Genomic DNA, 18,649 nt, shown 5'->3' with positions numbered 1-18,649 from the left:
AAACGTTTTGGCATGTAGCACACCATGGATGGATGGTTCATCCCTGTGTAGGGAGGAACCATCACATTTTAATACCAGAACTTCAAATTGAATAATGCTTGGACCTACCACAGACTAGTTACCACAGCCTCGTGAGCTATTAGCAGTCCTTATCCTCCAGTTTATTACCTATCTGTTGTTCTTAGAAGTAACAAAAACCATTGCAAAGAAGTGAGGATGGGCCCCGAAGTGAAGGTACCGTTGCTTGCAGTGAGTCTGGCTGGCTGTTGTGCACATCATCACAGTGGTCCTACTGGGCAAGTGATGGACGAGACATGGTAGTGTGTACCTCCAACCTACGCTGCAGACAGTTCTGCAGACATAACCGGCACACGCAGAGGCATGTGCATTGGTGCTGGCTAAAAAAAACCTGGGGAGAACAAAACAATCGGGTTTGGAGACAAAGAATTTAGGAGTGCTAAGCTGTGTGAAATATCACAATAACAACAGCTGCATTTTACAGCAGTGTAACTGTTCTGCAGGGGCTGGGGAAAAGCTGCCCACACACATTCCCCTCATGCCCCCCCCGGCAGGCTTTCCCGTGCCGAGGTATTCTACCCGTGAAAGACAAACTAGGAGCAGCTGTTCCTCAAAACATACTACGGGAGCCAGCCGTGCCCTTGCGATTAGGCGTGGTGAATCTGTCTATCCCAGCAGAATTCTTCCCACAACATAACAGCACGCCACAAGGATACGCTTCGGTTTGGTAGGAATCCTTCTGTCTGTTTGCAGGTTGCTTTGATTGGTTAAGAAAAAACCAACAATTTCCTTGTAAAGAGAACTGCCGACCGAGGAACCTGCAGTCCTCACGACTCTATGCCTGTTAGAAAAGTAGAAGAAAGACAGCAACAGCAGATGAAGAGCAAAGGGTAAAATGAGATAGTGCAATTGGAAGTGCTTAGAGAAATACATGAGTGTAATTTAATTTGAGAAACATCAGTTAAGGACTTAAATTTCCATCTGTGCTTCCTCCGTGGAAAGAGCTGTGTGCTGGTGGTTTCGCAGTCTGCTTTGACCGCCTGACGGTCAGCGTCCATACAGCTGGCTCTTGCTCCCGTTCCATGAAGAGGGGAAATGCATTTATTGCCTAGTTCCAGCATCCTGGTGCTCACTCATCTGCAATTCTGCAGATCCAAAACCTCCTTGTGGTGGTGATTTGGAGAAAACGGCTCCGAGAGGCAGGTGAAGAGCCATCACGCTTCGCTACTGAGCTCATACCTAAGGCACCAGTTTAGCAGTTATATTAAGTAGGTATGGGATAGTCCTGGTGGGACGGTCGGCGTAGAGCCTGGCGTCAGGGGCCTGATGGAGGCTGCCCGGCCCCAGAGCGCCCGGTGAAGGGGCTTGGCTGCTGCAGGGCCTGAGGGCCGCCTGCCTCGGGCGGGGGCCGGCGCCGGAACCTGCGCGCCGGGCTCGGGTTCTCCCCGGGGCGGCAGCCCGAACACGCGGCCGGACGGAAGCGGAAGCGTCTCGGCGGCGGTGGAGGGACCGCGGCGGGCTGTGAAGGCGGGAGGTGGGTTCCCTCGGCCGGGCGGGGCCGGGCCGGGCGGTGCGGGAAGCCGCGGGGCGGCCGGCTGGGAGTGGGGCCGGGGGGAGAGGCGGGGTCCTGGCGGTCGCTATGGGGACGGTTGCTATGGGGACGGCGGGGCCGGGGCGGGTTGCTATGGGGACGGCGGGGCCGTTGGGCCCGGTGCCGCAGCCCCGGCGTCCCCCGGCTGCAAGGCCCGGGTTTTGCCGTCCGTGCGAGGAGCGAGTGGTCCGTGGCCCGCGGCGGGCGCCGGTGGTCCCGCTGCGCGGGGGTGCCGGGGTGCCGTGCGGGTGCAGCCCCGGCGGCCTTTGTAACGCGCTCCTGGGCGCTTGCGGGGGAACCCGTGCCATCTGCCGGTGTGCTCGGCGGGTCCGGGGAGAGGTGCGGGGCGGAGGCAGTGACTGCCCGGCTGCCCACGTCGGAGCGTGAATCAGCTCGGCAGATAAAATACACAGGTGTGTTTGCTGATGAGAACTTCATGGCTCTTCGATCTCATTCGGGCCTTCTCTCCCACTCCTGCCAAGTCTGTCTTGCAGAATCAACAGGTCGCTATTTGAAGAAGGTACGGAACGCTCAAAGCTGTTGCAGTTTCACATAGTCGGTTAACATTTGCACGTATACTTTTTTTTTATCGTGCCAGTTAAATTAGTTGTTTGTTTACTTAGGTCACGGAGGCTGAGACTGGTTTCAGGTTGTGACTGAGCTGAGATCTGTACAGTTGAAAGTTGGGCAATGTCCATAATTTGAGCTTACAGGAAACAGGGCAATATCCTGTACATGTACTTGTACTCTGCTGGGCGCTCTGCAAGGCCCTGTCTGTATGGTTCCCCACGGCCACCTTGGCCACCTCTAAGTTGCTGCTCTTCACCTGTAAGTAGTCTTTCAGGTAAGATGCGGCACGTGCATCCAGTCTCATCCCTTCTCCCTGTGGATGTGGCCACACGGGCTGTGGAGCGGGAAGAAGTGTTGTGTTTCTTGTACAGCAGGCCCCTGCCTCTCCCAGAGAAGAGCGGAGACTGGAGGAAGCCTCCTCAGCAGGACTGTGCTGTTTGTGCTTTGGAGCCGCAGCCAGCCACTATAAGGATCCTCAGTAGTTTGGCACCTGAGATAACTTCATTTTCTAGTGAAATCACATTTCTACTAGGCTGTTTTTGAAGCGTTCTGACAGAACATTCTACTGATGCTTCAACTGATGTGGTAGAACGTTATATGCATGGGTATTCAGAAGACAGAAGAACAAGCACTTAGCTTGGGAAGACAGAATACCAGGTGCTGCAGTGACAGATACCTGCTTTTAGAGTGGCTAAGTCTTGCAGAGATGCTAGGATATCGAACCGTAGCACGTTATCAAGAGTCATTTAGCGTCTTTGTTCTGAGCGTGATATAATTTTAAGATGCTAGCATTTTGGGTTAATCAAGTTTCTTAGACGCTTCAACTCAGAAGCAGAGCCCAGGTCTACTGATGAGCCTGCTTTCCTGCCTACTGGTGTTCTGGCTTCAAAAATACATGTGCTGATCTGGCTTTTCCTCCTCTTTTAGGCCCTTAAAAATGGGGAACACAAGCAGCGAGCGAGCTGGACTGGAGCGTCATGGGCATAAGGCATCCCGAGGTGACAACTCAGGAGGAGCTATCAGTACGAAAGAGGGTGATAGACCAAAAATCTTAATGGACAGTCCTGAAGATGCAGACCTGTTCCATTCAGAGGAAATGAAGGTACTGGTGGCTTGTTCCTGTCTTCTAACGTTGCTAGCTTTGGGAATGCTGTCCAGTTGTGGTGCTGTTAGCAACCTTCAGTAATTCTGTCATTGAGTTTACACACAAAACTCTCCCTTGCTTCCCACGCTAAGGAGAGATACTGCATTGACGTTCAAGCAGATAAAATGAGTGTAGTGTCATGGTTTCCAGCAAGAATTAACTGTAGAAAAACTAAAACGTAATTGGCTCAAAGCTCTAAGTACAGTGCCTCTGCTTCCTTCGGGTCCTTAATGCTCTTGCAGTCAGCACTGACATCTTACTTGTCTATTATTTTCCATATGAAAAGATTTGTTAACTGGTTTTTTTGCTCAGTATTAGATGGATTGTTAGAAACATCTTGCTGTGTGTCATGTTTCGTAAGAATGTCTAATGGAAAATTACACTTAGATTTTGACTGTTGGACAGAGCTGTTTCCTATAGACAATTCATAATCTTTCTGCCAACTGCAAATATTTTGTGCGTATGATATTTGTATAATCTAAATACTTCTTAAGTATATTTCTTCTTAATTATTTTTCTCCCTCTTCTTATATCTGTGTATTTTGAAAACTCTTGTGAGCTCAAGCCATTTCTTTTTAACCTAATTTAGGCTGGAGGGAGGGGGATTATTTTGCCTTCCACTCTTTGTGCAAATTTGGAAGGCTTTAATATCTTTGCAGAATTTGTGCAAATGAATTTGTGCACAACATGAAATGCACGGTTTCTAATCTCTATCTGGCAAAAACTACCTGTAGACTTGTACCTTAGACAATCATGTCTGAGCACAAAAATACCTTCAGTAAAATATAGATTATCTAAGTCTGCCAGGAAAGAATTCCTTTCGATTAAGACATTGTGCTTGTAGGCTCCGTTGGAGAAAGAAGAATTCCTAGCTTGGCAACAAGATCTGGAGGTGAATGATAAAACTCCCACTCAAGCTCGACCAACAGTCTTTCGCTGGACTGGAGGAGGGAAAGAAGTTTATTTATCTGGGTCCTTCAACAACTGGAGTAAAATTCCTCTGACAAGGAGGTAATAAACTGCTGCTGCTATATCAGTGATGTTCCCCATGGACTGGCAATGCTTAGTGCAGTGAGAAAGGTGGTCAGTCAGTAAGATTGGTATTGTGCTTGGATTTACCACTTTCCTGCTTCTCTTCTCAAGCCCTTGATGAGAATCTGACTTTTTGATTTTTGGATGGTACAGGATGAAGGTTGAGCTGTGTGTCAATTTTGAAGGAGTGATTTGTTCACTAGGCACCACGCACAAATGACCCAAAACAATCCTTGTTGTGCAGTCTGCTACCTGGGATAAAGTGGGGGTATGTAAGGTGAAGTTGGTTTTAGGCATAGTGTCTCTGATGGCAGATGTACTTTCTTGCCATATCATTGGCTTTTGCCCAGCTCAAAGGGTCCAAATGCTACTTAGGAAACTCTGAGCCTGGGATACCTGCTGGTAAACTACATGAACAAGAGAATAAATCTGTGTTAAGGCACCAAGTGCTTTTTCCTGCCAGAGAGCTCTGGAGCTCTGCTTGATTCTGTACCTGAGTATTTCATTTAAACCAATGTTTTTTCAAAAATTTAAAACTTAATGGATGGCAGAGAGTCTGAATTTAACTGTCGATCTGAGCCCTGTTGTCTGTCAATGATGACATATCCATAAAAGATTGGTCTCCTGCCAATTTCTGGTGTTTCTCATCTCAGCGAGTGCCTACCTGCATTGTCATTGTTGCAGAAGTGTCTTAATTTCTTAGGAAACTTGAGAGAGGAGCATAGTGGCCTGATGAAATGGTATGGGAGGATTGTTCTGTGCATGAGCAATGTGAAATATCAATTATCAAGACAGGAGCTGGAAGGAAGGCCAGTGGAACGTCAGTATTACTGTCATACTCTAAGCAGAAAGCCTGGGAGACGGGAAATGGTGAAATGAATCTGGAAGAAGGACAAAAATGTCTCTTTACCAAAAAAAAAAAAAACCAGGTTTGTCTCTCGTCAGATTAGGTAGTCTGGGAAAGGAGATATTTGGACCTCCTTAGAGGCTGGATAAAATTGTGTTTCTGAATCAAATACAAATATGCTCAGGTAGAAGAGTTCATTATTCCAAACTGAAATTTCAAATCCAGCTCTGTGGTGGTATGCTTACACTCCTTACCTGAGAAGAAGTAAAGAGAGATACTGGCATTGTGTGGCCTGTTTGAATTGTTCACGTAGAATCAACTGTTTCTCGGCTTCTTTGAGATGCTGGTAAAGACTTCTGAAGAATCAGGAAGTTCACAGCACAGGAGTATCAAAATTAGCAAGCAGCAGCTATTCAGACCCAAAGTAACTCAGAAGTATTGAGTTGCTGCTTCTAGTCGTTGTTCATTTATCTCATGGGCATTTGTGAAATGCAATTTATGATGGCAAATTCTGAAATACGAGTAAGCTGATCTTGTTCCATCAACAGGAGTCTCGCAGATAAAATAAGGTCTCACATACTAACAAGTAGCATGAAGATGTGATGATGACTTTACAAAAGCTTAGTGCCAATTCCTTGATGCCAGGAATGTGATACTAGATGTGCTGGGACTTAGTGTCACAGAACAAATGATCATTAACATTAACCTTAGTTTGAATCTTTACCTTTAGGTTGCATGAGATTCTCTTAAATGTGGCACTGCCTTTTTAAGTTTTTGCATGTTAAGGAGGCTTGTATTCTGCGTTACAGTGTTCGTCACAGTTTATAGATTGACATACTTCTCAGAGTATTTCAGGGCTGATTGTTTGTCTTAAATTCCAGTCACAATAACTTTGTGGCAATCCTGGACCTGCCAGAAGGAGAGCACCAATACAAGTTCTTTGTGGATGGGCAGTGGACGCACGATCCTTCAGAGGTAATGTTTTCTTCGACTCGCTGTATGTATTCATTGAGGCAGCTGAAGATGAGAAACTGGCTGGTTTCTCTACCAATAGCTGGCCTTTTCAGGGAGAAGGTATTGGTTAACAACAGAAACTGACCTTTTAAGCTGGTGAGAGAGAGATTTCTGATCCCAGGTGGCGGCATCAGCCTCAAAGGACAGGAGATTTTGTAACAAATGGGTGACAAGATCTCTTGGGTATTGGTTTATAAGAGACGGTGAGCTTTTCTTGTCTAGTGCCAAACTGTCTTTTAAAGCACTGTAGCATTGCTGACAGCCCAAATCTCTCTGTGCTGTACTTGCTATCTGTGCCAGAATGTTGCTATTGCTGTTCTAGATATTTTCATAGTCCAGTAATTGTGCCAAAAACTACCAGGCCTTTTCCTCCTCCTCTGCTATAAAATGAGCTTTAACCCTAGCTCGCCCAGCAGTGCCCACCTGCTTCAGAACTAATCATTCACGGTTGCTGGTTCCAGTCTTCTCGCTGTCTTGGCAAACCTTGCAGAACCTTGCAGAATTTACCTTGCAGTAAATTTAGCTCTTAGAACCCTCTGCCCTGGATTCTAGTCTTAGCTTTAGCAGTAAACCAGCAATACCAACCATACTCTGTCCTACATCAGGCCATGCAGATCTTAGCCTGGCTCTGAAAGCCCTGTAGAAGCTAAAAGTAAAGCTTAGCTCCTTCTGTCCTCACTGTTAACTTTAGCCCAAACCTGATCCTAGCCTTATCTATAGCCCAAGAATTTATCAAGTGCTGTGGACCTAGCAGGTTCAACTGACATGCATGCCCCCCGCAACCCTAAATCTTGCACTTGCCCTTAACCTAGCACTGTGTAGTTTTGAGTATCTAATAGTCCTCTCAGCTCTTTTATTCTGACTTTTGTATCTTGTTTCTTCCCAGCCAGTAGTAACCAGCCAGCTAGGTACCGTCAACAACATCATACAGGTGAAGAAAACTGACTTTGAAGTATTCGATGCTTTGATGGTGGACTCCCAAAAATGTTCAGACATGTCTGGTATGAGCGTACTGGTAATTTTATATCACACTTTTTAGAGCTGTTAAAAATTCCATCTTCCTTTTCATCTGGAGTTAAAGCTCCAGTATAGATTAATCTCCGCTTTTGTCAGGCCCTGTGGACGTGTGCAGGAATCACAAATGCACAAAGGAAGAATGTGGAATGCATGAAGGAGGAAGCCTCTGACAGAGCAACACAGGTCACTGTAGATCTGATTAGGAGGAAGTCATGGGTGCTTAATAGCTGTTTGTTTGCCTGTGTGATGTGAAATAGCTGGTTTTGGTGCACTCGGTGGATCAGTCTCTACCTTACAACATCAACTCTATGTTGCCAGCCTACACTGCCCCTAATACCATCTTTCTCTGCTAAGGAGACGGGTTGAGGAGGTCAGAACTTGCACATTAAGAGGTAGAAATTGGGTGCATCTTAGTAGTGCTGTCACACGCTCAGGAATATGTCATATCCTCTCAGTTTAGTATAAATGATGTTTATCTTAGAATAATATAAAAATGCTATTTTTGCCTGAAGTTTCATATTCTAGTGTAACAAAAGAGAGGTAAGGTTTGGCTTGAGTCATCTCTGAGATCAGCCTTGCCACCTGTTCTTTATAGACCGTTATAGGGATGGACACCACGATTGAAATAGTACCTTAAATCCTCCTTCAGAAGACCTGTCCTTTGAGGCAGAAGGTGCTTTTGGTTGTTTTTTGCTATATGCCACTTTCCCCTGGACAAAGCTTTTTTTTTTTGAGAAAGAGTGTTATTTGTGAGAGGGACAGTGCAAGAAGCCAGGAGGAGATTCTAGTAGATGCCTTCCCCCCGTGTGCTGTAACAGCCTTTCCTTATATTGCTTTAGACTCTGAAGAGCTCTTTCTATTACCCTGTCCCTGCATGGGAATAATACCTGCCTTTTACATGTGCGTACCATGTTTTTAGTGCTTCCCTTGGAGGTAACGTTGTGGAGCAATGTTTACTACTAAGTGTTTGCTGGAGAAATGCTGGGCAGAGATGACAGTGACGTTCTGGAGTGCAGTAGGTCCCTCAGAACTCCTCCTCCCACATCTTCGCAGCTAGTCTCAAGTCAGACAGACTTTGGACATTTTAAATCACTTCTTGGGCAATGACTGATCCTCTGGCACTGCATCAGCTGCCACTGATGTCTTTTGGCCACATGTTCCTGGATGTGAAAATCGACTTGGAATACCGGTAAAAACGTACCTATAAAGAGCAGATATTCTTACAGACTATTTAAGAATAAATATTTAACATCTCTCTGGCAGAGTTGTCAAGTTCACCCCCAGGACCGTACCACCAGGAGCCCTATGTTTGTAAGGCAGAGGAGCGCTTTAAATCGCCACCTATTCTTCCCCCCCACCTCTTGCAGGTCATCCTGAATAAGGACACGGGCATTTCTGTGAGTACATTAGTTTGTTTTGCTGAATAATGGCCTTGAGGATGTGAACAGATGGGGAAAAATGTGGGTGCAGACAGGGGACAGGCAAGGAAAAACCTTAGCGTAGTTGCCATGTTGGTAAATTCCTTATTACATATGTCCAGATGGATCTATCTGAAGTAAATTTATTTTTCTACTTCACTCTCTTCAAAATTGAAAACTAGATTGCTATTTTACTCCCAGAAACCCTAATCTTCCCACTGCAACACTATTAAAATGTCAGAAGCACATAAGAAATAATTGAGGTCTGTTTCACGATCGCAGTGAGGATGCAGAGGGTTTCACCCCAGAGGGATCTTGGATTGTTCTGAAACTTTGTCTACATTTGTTGATGGACTCAGCGTAAGAAGCAGTGTGATGTATTTGAGGGTACGGCTAGTTACAGTCGGTGTTTATCACCCATCAGCTGTGATGAGTAAACTGTGAGTTCTGTTATTTTCACGCTGTCTCACTTTCTCTTTTTTTCCAGTGCGATCCTGCTCTACTCCCTGAACCCAACCATGTCATGTTGAACCACCTCTACGCACTTTCTATCAAGGTGAGAGGCCAGGGCATGTTCTTCACACTTGCAGCTTTTAGATAACCATGTAATATGCTCACTTGTTTTCCATCTCCTGTAGGATGGAGTGATGGTGCTTAGTGCTACACATCGTTACAAGAAGAAATATGTGACTACTTTGCTGTACAAGCCAATATGAACATCACAGTAGTTTGTGACCAATTGTTCTGGGCCAGTGCAGTCTCAGAAAAAAAATTCCTCTCTTAACCAAATGTACTCCTGCTCTGTGCTGTAGCAAATGAACTCTGATTTCATATTGTTTCTGAGACTTCCAAGTTCTCCTATATTTTCCTTATTTTCCCAGTCCCACCTTGGAAGTTCTTGGGAGATGGCAGCTTCATGGCAACTAGACAGATGGCAAAGGTGTCAGTGCCCATTGTCAGCTCAGTTAAAAAAACCACCAATTTAATTAGGCTGAAAAATGTGAGGGCAGCAACAGATTAAAGACCTTTAGCAGTGAGGCAGACTGTAAGAAATAAACAAGCCAGCCCAAAGTCTAGAAAGTTCAGGATTCTTGTGGAATCTTACTTGACCTCAACACTCAGCAAAAGCAAGCCCATTGCTGCTTTCATAACTCATCAAACACGCAATTATTTCAGTAGCAAGTTCCAAACTTGCATGGCTGAAATAAGTGCGAATATTGATGATCTTTTTGTAGCAGCCTTTCTAGGCAAAAATCAGCGACGCAATCACCGACAAGCTCATTTTTATTTTACGGTAGACTGGGGTGCACTGTTTCTACTGTGAATAGCTCTGTAGTTTTTCTCTTCGTGAGAACTGAAATACAACTTTTCCCCTGTGGAATTTCTGGTAAAGAATTGTTTTTAATGGCTAGATTTTTCTGTAAATCATAAATGTGTCCTGCAGTAATCTGCTTTTTGAAACCAATTTCTCTTGCTGTCATTGATAAGGACTTCCTTAAGCTGGGATAGGTAGCTGTAAGGAAATCAATGTGTTCAGTTTAGGGATTAGTTCTTCAGTAACAGCCTGAAGCCTGTAAGTCACCTGTGTCGCAGTGGCCAAACTTGTCCCTTGGTGTAAGCAGTTGCAGTGTGCTGGTTACAGCAGCACTGCACCCTTCTGTGCCCAGGGCTAGAGCTGGGCCTCCGCTCCAGGTTGCAGTGTTGGCCACGGGTATAAAATCCCTGGTGCTTCTGCAGCCAGGGCTGTGGGGATCTCTGCAACTTTTTATTCTGTTTATATTTTTCAAGTGATTATAGTAATGCCAGGTTGCCTGTACGTGGTACTGACAGCCTGTTTTATCCCAAAACAAATGCAACATTAATGCAAAACTGCCTGCCAGCGTGCCTCGGGCCTGCCCTGCAGGAGCCAGCTCAGGAAGTGACCTGCTGGGTCCTTCCCGCTGTTTGTTTTTTGGTGCCTGAGAGTGCCAGTGACTGTGCCAATGATAACCAGCCCCCGTCCGACTGCGGGAAGAGCACATCGCACAAATCAGTAAGGAGTTCGAGGGGGGACAAAAGCTGCAGCAGCCAGCGTTCAGTGGAACCAGCCACAGTGGAAGGGTGGTTTGCCATCCTCGAATCTGTTCACTAGCATGTTGCAATATCTTGAGTAGCTCAGTAGATCTGGGTATAGTGCAATGGTTTTCTCCAAAAACTCTTTCTTCATTCTGTGCTATGGATAGTATTTGGTATTCTGAAATACGGAATTGCTTTTGTTTTCAGCCTCTTTAGAAACAAATAAAACATTTTCAAGAAAAGTGGGTGACTTGCTTTGTTATTTATTATCCTTCCCATCTTTGCTTGTGTCGGCTTCCGTGAGTTTTCTTTTATAACCTGTGATCGCCTCCTTGCAGTTTTATGCCTTGGTGGATTGTGCAAGCTTTTCATTCCTGGATGCAGTTTGAAACACTTTGTCCACTTGCAGTTAATCAGCGAAGAAGACGAGGGAGGTGTCAGTGAGTATTTGTCATATAAAGCTTACAGGAAGAACAAGAGTCCAGTTACTTACAGGCTCCAGCGATGAGTTCCTTGGGCTGAAAAACTTGGTATTGGCCTTAAGCCTCCCGTCAGCTTCCCTTTGTTCCAGCCAGCCACTCTTCAAGCAGACCTTTTCTCCCAAGCCTTTCTCCTTGGCAGCTTGTAATTGCAGGTTGGATACAGTTTGTGGTGGCACAGGAACATGTATGGCATTGGGTTAGGCTGTGCAGTGGGGCAGCCTGCACCTTCTGTAGTATTTATTAGCACCAGAAAATGCTGGCTTGGGAGGAGATCGGGAAGAGGCTGGGGGATGCGTGATCAGTGCTAGTACCTGCAGCGCAGCATGTACTGCAGGGAGGCCCGTGTGCTTTGCTGGGGCCGGGAGAGGTAGAGGTTCCTTTTAGCTTGAGCTGGTTGTGTCAGGGCAGTGAAGAAAGATGCATCAATAGCAGAGAAGGAGAGCAGGTTGGAACAGTTCCAGTTAACGAATTTAACAGGATTGCCTTTTGTTGAGATGTAAACTCAGTCAAAACACCTAGCAGTTTAAATACAGAAGTATATGCTGGTAGATAAATGTGCGACCACAGCCATTCGTTGTCAGTTCCCTGCCGTAGAGAAACCGTATGCTTAAGTAATATTAAATAATGATGTGAAATAATGGCTTCTCCTTCCATAGCGCAGCGTCAGCAAAGGCGTGCCAGTTCCCGATGTCTTGTAGGGCAATGGCATTATTCACAGAAGCGGCATGGTGGGGGTCTCTTGTGACATGCTCTGCTGTCGGCATAGTAAAAGTGGTCATGGTCTGTTGTCTGAGCTGTTTAGTGGACTGAACGAGGGCTCAGTTTGAGGAGTTGTGGGCAAGTGAGCTCTGGTACCTGGCTGTGCTCATGCCTTTGCTTGGCGTATATGCCACAGTTAAGGCATGGGCACAAAAGGCTGGGAGCGCTTGGCCAGCCACCGGGAGCCAAGGCATCAGCAGTAAATGCTCCTGGGTCTCACTATGGGGCTGAGCTGTGCGCTGCAGGGTGCCAAATGCAGGTTAAATGCTATGGAAGCAAACTAGGTGAAGGCATTTGTGCAGAACTGAGTCTGTTTGGTAGGATAAGCGTCAGCAAGGCAAGTGTTGGAAGGAATTTTTCAGCTGTGTTTGAAGAAAAGTAAATGTGGGCATATATTGGCAGACAAGTCATGCAGTGAGTCCTCTTAAATGCTTTTAGTGCCAGCAGGGAAATGATACCACAAGTTTCTTGTTTGAATGACCTAGCATTAATTTTTTGCTAGAAGACAAGAGGAGCTTAGAAAGTTTGGTTGGTTGGTTGAAGTTGCAAAACAGATTTTTCACAAGTCAAAGACTAAAGAAGCAGAAACTTTGAGAAATGGAGAAGAGAATGGAAGGTTGAAAGTATGCAAGACTTAGGGACCTGGTCTCATTAGTTCTTGCTAAGCTTTGTGGATTTTTTTTTTTCTATTACATATATGCGTGACTCACTCCAGGCTTTTCACTGGTGTTGGTATGGTGGAACCACAGGACAACCAAGTATTTTATAGAAAATGTTTTTTGTTTTGTTTTTTTAATTTGCAGCCTATAGCCATGTCTCAGATGGTAAAGAGCACTTGGTACATGGTGTGCAGCTGGCACTGCACCATTAGCTTTTGCAGCCCAAAAAAAGCTTTGTTTGTGCGCCTCAGAAACCAGGGTGAGGGGCCCAGGCTTTGTGACCAGCAAGTGGCCCAGCACACCACCCGAGGGCTTGCAAGAGTAATTAATTCTGTGATCACCGCCACCTTGCTCTGCTTGTCTGGGGTGAGTGAGCGCAGCCGCCCACAGGCCCGAGGGTCTTTCCCAGGGAGGGGCGGGCAAGGTGACAAGGCATGTTGTTCCCTGGTGCCTGTGGCCTCAGCTAACTTCTCCCAGGAGCCACAGCCTTCCTCCAGGTGAGCCACAGCTGCCCCTCAGCCCCCCAGATCCCTTTCTCTTCAGCAGGAGCATCTGCGGGAGGGCTGGCTGCTGGCAGGGCAGGGGGCTGGTTGGTTTGGTTTTCGCTGTGGGGTGGGTTTTGGGCTGTGGGGGGTCTTTTTTGTTTGTTTTTTTTGCTCGGTTGTTTTCTGCGTGACAGGTGAATGAATTGGATTAATCACACTGTGTTCCCTTACTGTAATGGGATGAATCAAATCCCTCCAAAGGCAAAAGCTGGATCAAGAGTTGGATTTATTAGCTCACTTACATTCCCCACCCACATCTCACAGTCTGTGCTGTTATGTTTATTCTTGGCTGTTGCTAGGAGAGCACATTTTTTAAGGTAGATGAAGAGACTTTTGTTTTGTTACAGCCATTTTTGGGACTCTTGAGTAAGCCGTTACAGTCTGTGTCTACGGCAGAAATAACAAGAGCTCCCTGCCCTCCCCGACCCCCTAAATTTCAGCACAGACAGTGCTGACAGTGGATTTGTGCGGGGTTCTTGGTAATCAAAAGGCTCAATAATTTTTTTTTTTTTTACTCCACCAGTTTCTGGATTATTTTAGTTTTGTTACAATTCTGATCATGCATCATAGGACTGCAACAATGAGCTTTAAATAAGTATTCTTTGTGCACAGTAAAATAGAAATAAAGGAACATTTAACAAGTTAGCATTTCATCATATACATCAGATAGTAGGCACAATAGATAAATCAAGCAGCTTGGTTTTTATGTAGAGCATTTTCATGAAGAATGTCATGTAGACCAAAATGTAAGAGGAGCTATTAGTAACCCACCCACACACCCTCCAACAAGCCCTTTATTGGGGGTAAGGGGGTGGGTATGTGCACAAAACCAAAAACACTGAACAGTAGGAGGACAAATTAAGTTACCGTAGGCAGCAGTGTGAATATTAAAAACCTCTTCCTGTGAAAGAATACTTCAGACCCTGTAAAAACTGGTTCAGTTAAAAATAGATGTATTTACATTTAAGTCTGATCTAGCAAGTTTTCCCAGCAGGTGTAAGTTAAGATGTACAGTAACTCTGCAGGTTGTACTCAATCTGACTTGATTTGTGAATGTTTGGTTTGTTTTTTTTTAAAGTTGCAGCTATTAGGCCTTAAAGCACCAGCACAGCGGTGGGATGAGTAACTTTGTGCGCTTTGCAACCAGTACACTGCTGGGATAAATCCCAAACCTGTCATTAGATCACACTATTGTTAACTAAGATGTTTTTTTCCAGCTCAAGATGTGTGGGTCATTCACCAGGGCAAGATTGTTTTCCCAGATACTCACATGTGTCTTACCTCTGCCCCATCACTAGTTAAGTACGCGAGGGCAGAATTTAGCTGTAGGTGTTTGCAGCTGACTGCTGCTATAGTAAAATATTTGGACAAACGCACCTGTTTTAGTTCATATGAACATGCTTTGTTTTTGTGAAGCCACTTATGCTACTTGTTCAGGGAATAACAACTTTTAAAATGCTAAATATTGTGAAGGTTAGCTCTTTGGTAAGCTTTGACGCCTATAGATTACACAGCCTCTAATGCTGGGTGCAATGGTAGGATGGCTCAGTGTTACTCTAGATTGAAGGAAGCGTTCATTTCACCATGCCAGTCAAGATAGTTATTTGTTTTATTTGGTTATTGTTCAACAACAAAGTTCAATACTTTCCAGGTGGAGCCTTGAACTGTCCCTCTGGTTCCCTCCCTTGTCAATAATAAAAAGGTAATGAAGAAAAATCCTGTACTTTTAGAGACCTAAAACCTCATTTATGCTAACAAGCTTCAGTTGATACCTAATGTTACAATATTTCTTCATGGGAGCGAGGAGGACTAAGCTGAGGCCCCTCCAGTGTCTGAAGATGGCTGTCCACAACCACCATTAAAACAAAAAGCTAGTGTTGAAAAACGCACAGTTTACAATAAAAAAGTAGAAACCAATTCAATTCCCTTTTGTTACGAATATAAAGTTTCTTGTAAATATGTACAGTCCTTTGAGCTATTTCTATAGCAGGAAGCATTTCACGAACAAGACACAAGATACACACTTTCAGGACTCAACAAGCCCGTTTCTGAGGTCTTGAAGATCTTCCATGAGATGCAAAGATTTAAAGACTGATCTCAGTGACCTTTCAAAAGATTCAGACCAGGAGACAAAAACTTTCAGCAAGTTTCCTGCCAAATCATCTGATCTAAAATAACCCAACAGACGAGAACGGAATAACAATATTCATGAAACTCGCCAAAGGACACTGACAAGGCATTTGAATTTTTATGGGTTTCTAGAACAGGTTAGCACAGGCTTGCAAGGGACTAGCAGAAGTTTAAGAGTGTGGCCAAGGGAAGATTGGATGCAGTTTTGCTCTTTCCAGTTGTAAAGAACATGGTTGTTCACTTAGAATGTTGCTATTGCAGATTGAATGGTCAAAACCTGCTTTGAAAATCATTTGCTCTCTGCTTCATGTTCACAGCAAAAGAGAATAGAAAGCAATAAATGGCTCAAGGTTAGATACGCAGAAGCAAAGGCGAAGGTGTGTTCAGTAACTGCTAAAGCTGTTCATTGTGAGTATCCTCTCGTGCCATGACATTTGGTTCTTACTGTACGACAAGTTACAGGTCACGGGAAGAGCCAGCCCTGGGCTGCTGTTCTCTGGGGAGCGTGGGACTGTCAGGACTACGGTGCCATTTCTGAAGGGACCGTGTTCAATGCTGAGAGGAGAACACAAGTGTGACTGTAATTCTTGTCATAGAATAAGGCTTGTTAACTCTTCGTTGCCAAATTTCCAGAGTAATTAACGGTTATTTTGCAGCGTAATCTAAAGGTTCCGGTTAATTTACAAGTGAGGTACAATACACTACTCAGCAAAGCAACCTAAAAGGAGAGAGCAGCCAGTGATGGTGCAGCAGCATGCAGTGAACTGTCATGCAGAAGACCTGGATAAAGTCTTACACCCCAGTAGCTTATAGGTAATGCACTTTGTCTCAGGGCCGGGCACATGGGATCGTTTAAAGCAGGGTTCTTCCCTCCCCATCAGAGCTGCTCTAGAGCAAGTTTAGTGAGAACAAAATAACTTTCAGAAGTGGCAGGTGAACAGACTAATCAGAAGTAATTTTTCTTGTGTTCTGTAGAGAATATCCAATCGCACCTTCTATTGAAAGACTCACTCACCTTGGCCCTTCTGTTTCCAGGCCATCAGGAATTCCCAGCATGTCTCAGAACTATGATCAATTATCTGGTAAGGGGTGCTAACCACATTAAAGACCTGGGGTGGGACTCTAGTCCCATTTAATTTCCTTGATGAACTACTAGGGACTAAAGTGAATACAAAAAGTTCATGAACTGCTTGAAAGAGTAACAGTAGTACAAAGTGCAAAAACAGGAGTGCAGGAAAGTGCAGAGAAATTAACTGAGATGCGAACAATCTTCAAAAGCGTCACGTCTCCCGATGCGGAGCTAGCTTTGGCCCAGGAGTGCTGTTTTGGTAACCGGGCAGCAGACATGGAGTGCATATGCTCAGTGTATTTCCTTTTTTTTCCTGCAGGTCAAGATGACTAACTTTGTCTAGCTGAGACTTACACTGAAGACTGGTCCCAGACCTGGCAGGGAAATAAAACGACAGTTACAGGTTGCACGTATTTTTCTCACATACGCACAGGTGCCAGCAGCAGTACATCACCTAACTGCTGCTGCTACCGCTGAGCAAGTGCTGTATGCCCGCTTGCTTCTAGGTGCCATAATTCTGACAAAGGCAAGCGCTATCAGCATCACTCTGAACACAGCAGGCTCCCACTTTCCTTTCTCCAGACATTGTCCCCCTTCAAGTCCTCAATAACTTGATTTCTGTTAGTAAATGCACCTTTGCTTTCAGATCTGGAGGGCTTTAGCCTGTTCCAGAGTCAAGCTGCTTTTGCGGTTACAGAACTAGCACAAGGGAAGGTGTTCACAGAGCCAGCGAGTTACACCATGCGTGCTCTGTTTTAATGGAAGCTGGGGTGGAGGGGGGCGAGATTTGATTTGCTGTTGTACTTTACAGTACCACCAGCTCTTCTGCAGTACATGCCTTTTCCTGAGAACAGAAAAGTTCTGAGCCTCCTGACTTACCTTATTGACTTGAGCAAGAGGAGTTCTGGCACCACTCACAGGCATTCGTCCTCGGCTGCTCTCTTCAAACAGTCTCCCAGGGGACCTTTCTCTGCGGGTGCTCAGAAGCCGGCCTGGAGACTTCTCCCTCTCCAGTGGTCGCCCAGGTGACTTGTCCCTCCGCAACTCTGTCCTTCCCTCGCGGTACCGATGTGGTGTGCTTGGTTCTCGAGGGTGGCTTGGACCTTCCGGTGGTCCTGGGCTTGATGCTACCCGCTTGGTTATGTGCTCGTTGTATGTGGGCGGACCTCTCTTGTTAGGGCTACTGTCATTCAAAAATAATGGACGGGAACAGCTGAGCGACAAAAACCTCACGTTACATTTTCTTTTAGCAAAAATGTAACTTTCCCCAAACACCCAGCAGTGTTGAGGTGAAAAAGCATCAGACCTCCCTGAGCCAAGATGAAAAGTGCAAAGATACTTTGACAGCTGAGTATTCGTTACATTAGCCACACTAGTAAAGTGCCTTAATGAATTGCTAATGTAAGTCCTGTCTATGTAACAGGCTGGAAAACCACACGTTTTCATATACTTCAGCAGTATACTTTTCCATGTAGAAGTACACTAAAATTTGATCTATGCCTTTCCACATGCAAAATTTTCAGTAGCTCCAGGGTGTTCGGGCCAGGTTAGGATGAGCTACAAGCCTCAATTTCTCAGTTTCCAATGCACAGTGGCACTATCAACCCCAGTATTTATTCACCTGTCTGAAGTATCGCTGTTCTGCTGAACAGAACAAGATCATATCACAGCTGCCTCCCTAAGGCACGCTCATTATTTAAGAGGAAGGGGCTCTTGCTTTAGAGACCTTACAGTCAATTGATGTTCAGTGTCATATCAATAGCATCTAAGCTCACCAAGCTTTGAAGTCACAGCTGTATCAACGTAAAAGTAAACCAGCTGAAGATCACAAAGCATTTGTGGAAGAGATTACCCACATATTCCTACAGAGTTAATGTTTCTGGATTTGCCTTCTGGATTTTAAAACAGCAGAGACTGTACTCCTTGTTCTATTCCAGCATTACAGTAACTGGCTAACGCCAGCCTCTCTAAGAATGGAACAAGGGCATCCCACAACATCGGGGGGAAAAGCCATCTGGAGCGAAGTTTGCTTACGGGGTGCACAAGGACCATAACACACGGCCTTCATCATACCTGCGTGTAGCAGAAGATCCTCTGTGGTGCTGCTCATTGTTGGTCTCCTTCACTAGATTGCCCTTACAGCAAATCACCCTTAATTTGTCTTGGTAGGAGGAGGCCAAGTAGATAGCTCCAGATGAAATTGCAGGCCCTAGATACCGCGGATTTGGTATCTCCAAGTGGGCTCGTGCCGGAGTTCTGGGTAAAATTGCAGGAAAAAGTCTTTACAATGACAACACTG

At 45.3% G+C, this 18,649-nt stretch overlaps 2 protein-coding genes across 5 annotated transcripts in view; one reads left to right on the top strand and one right to left on the bottom strand.

Moving 5' to 3' along the window:
* Window positions 1-1,517: 1,517 nt before the first annotated feature.
* On the top strand, window positions 1,518-10,945 carry PRKAB1 (protein kinase AMP-activated non-catalytic subunit beta 1). Of its 4 annotated transcripts, none has more exons than XM_076353390.1 (9): window positions 1,537-1,552; window positions 2,092-2,129; window positions 3,107-3,281; window positions 4,168-4,334; window positions 6,084-6,177; window positions 7,103-7,217; window positions 8,497-8,630; window positions 9,139-9,207; window positions 9,290-10,945. In XM_076353390.1, exons 3-9 carry the CDS (start codon window positions 3,117-3,119, stop codon window positions 9,365-9,367), a joined length of 822 nt encoding a protein of 273 aa, XP_076209505.1. In that variant the 5' UTR covers window positions 1,537-1,552; window positions 2,092-2,129; window positions 3,107-3,116; the 3' UTR covers window positions 9,368-10,945. The 4 variants fall into 4 exon arrangements, with proteins under 4 accessions (XP_076209504.1, XP_076209505.1, XP_076209503.1 ...); XM_076353388.1 differs by lacking the exon at window positions 1,537-1,552 and adding an exon at window positions 2,233-2,453 and having other exon boundaries at window positions 1,947-2,129; XM_076353389.1 differs by lacking the exon at window positions 2,092-2,129 and having other exon boundaries at window positions 1,518-1,552.
* Window positions 10,946-13,360: 2,415 nt separating this feature from the next.
* The window catches only part of CIT (citron rho-interacting serine/threonine kinase), a 74,309-nt gene continuing 69,020 nt past the window's right edge, over window positions 13,361-18,649 (bottom strand). The window contains exons 45-47 of the mRNA XM_076353365.1: window positions 18,424-18,606; window positions 17,230-17,533; window positions 13,361-16,724 (exon numbers count right to left, since the gene is read on the bottom strand). Coding sequence (XP_076209480.1) covers window positions 16,701-16,724; window positions 17,230-17,533; window positions 18,424-18,606 — 511 coding nt within the window. The 3' untranslated portion in view covers window positions 13,361-16,700. The remainder of the gene's footprint in view (window positions 16,725-17,229; window positions 17,534-18,423; window positions 18,607-18,649) is intronic.

The sequence above is a fragment of the Aptenodytes patagonicus genome, chromosome 15 (genome assembly GCF_965638725.1).
Source record: "Aptenodytes patagonicus chromosome 15, bAptPat1.pri.cur, whole genome shotgun sequence".
NCBI classification, from domain to species: Eukaryota; Metazoa; Chordata; class Aves; order Sphenisciformes; family Spheniscidae; genus Aptenodytes; species Aptenodytes patagonicus.
This window is presented reverse-complemented; position numbering and strand designations above follow the sequence as displayed.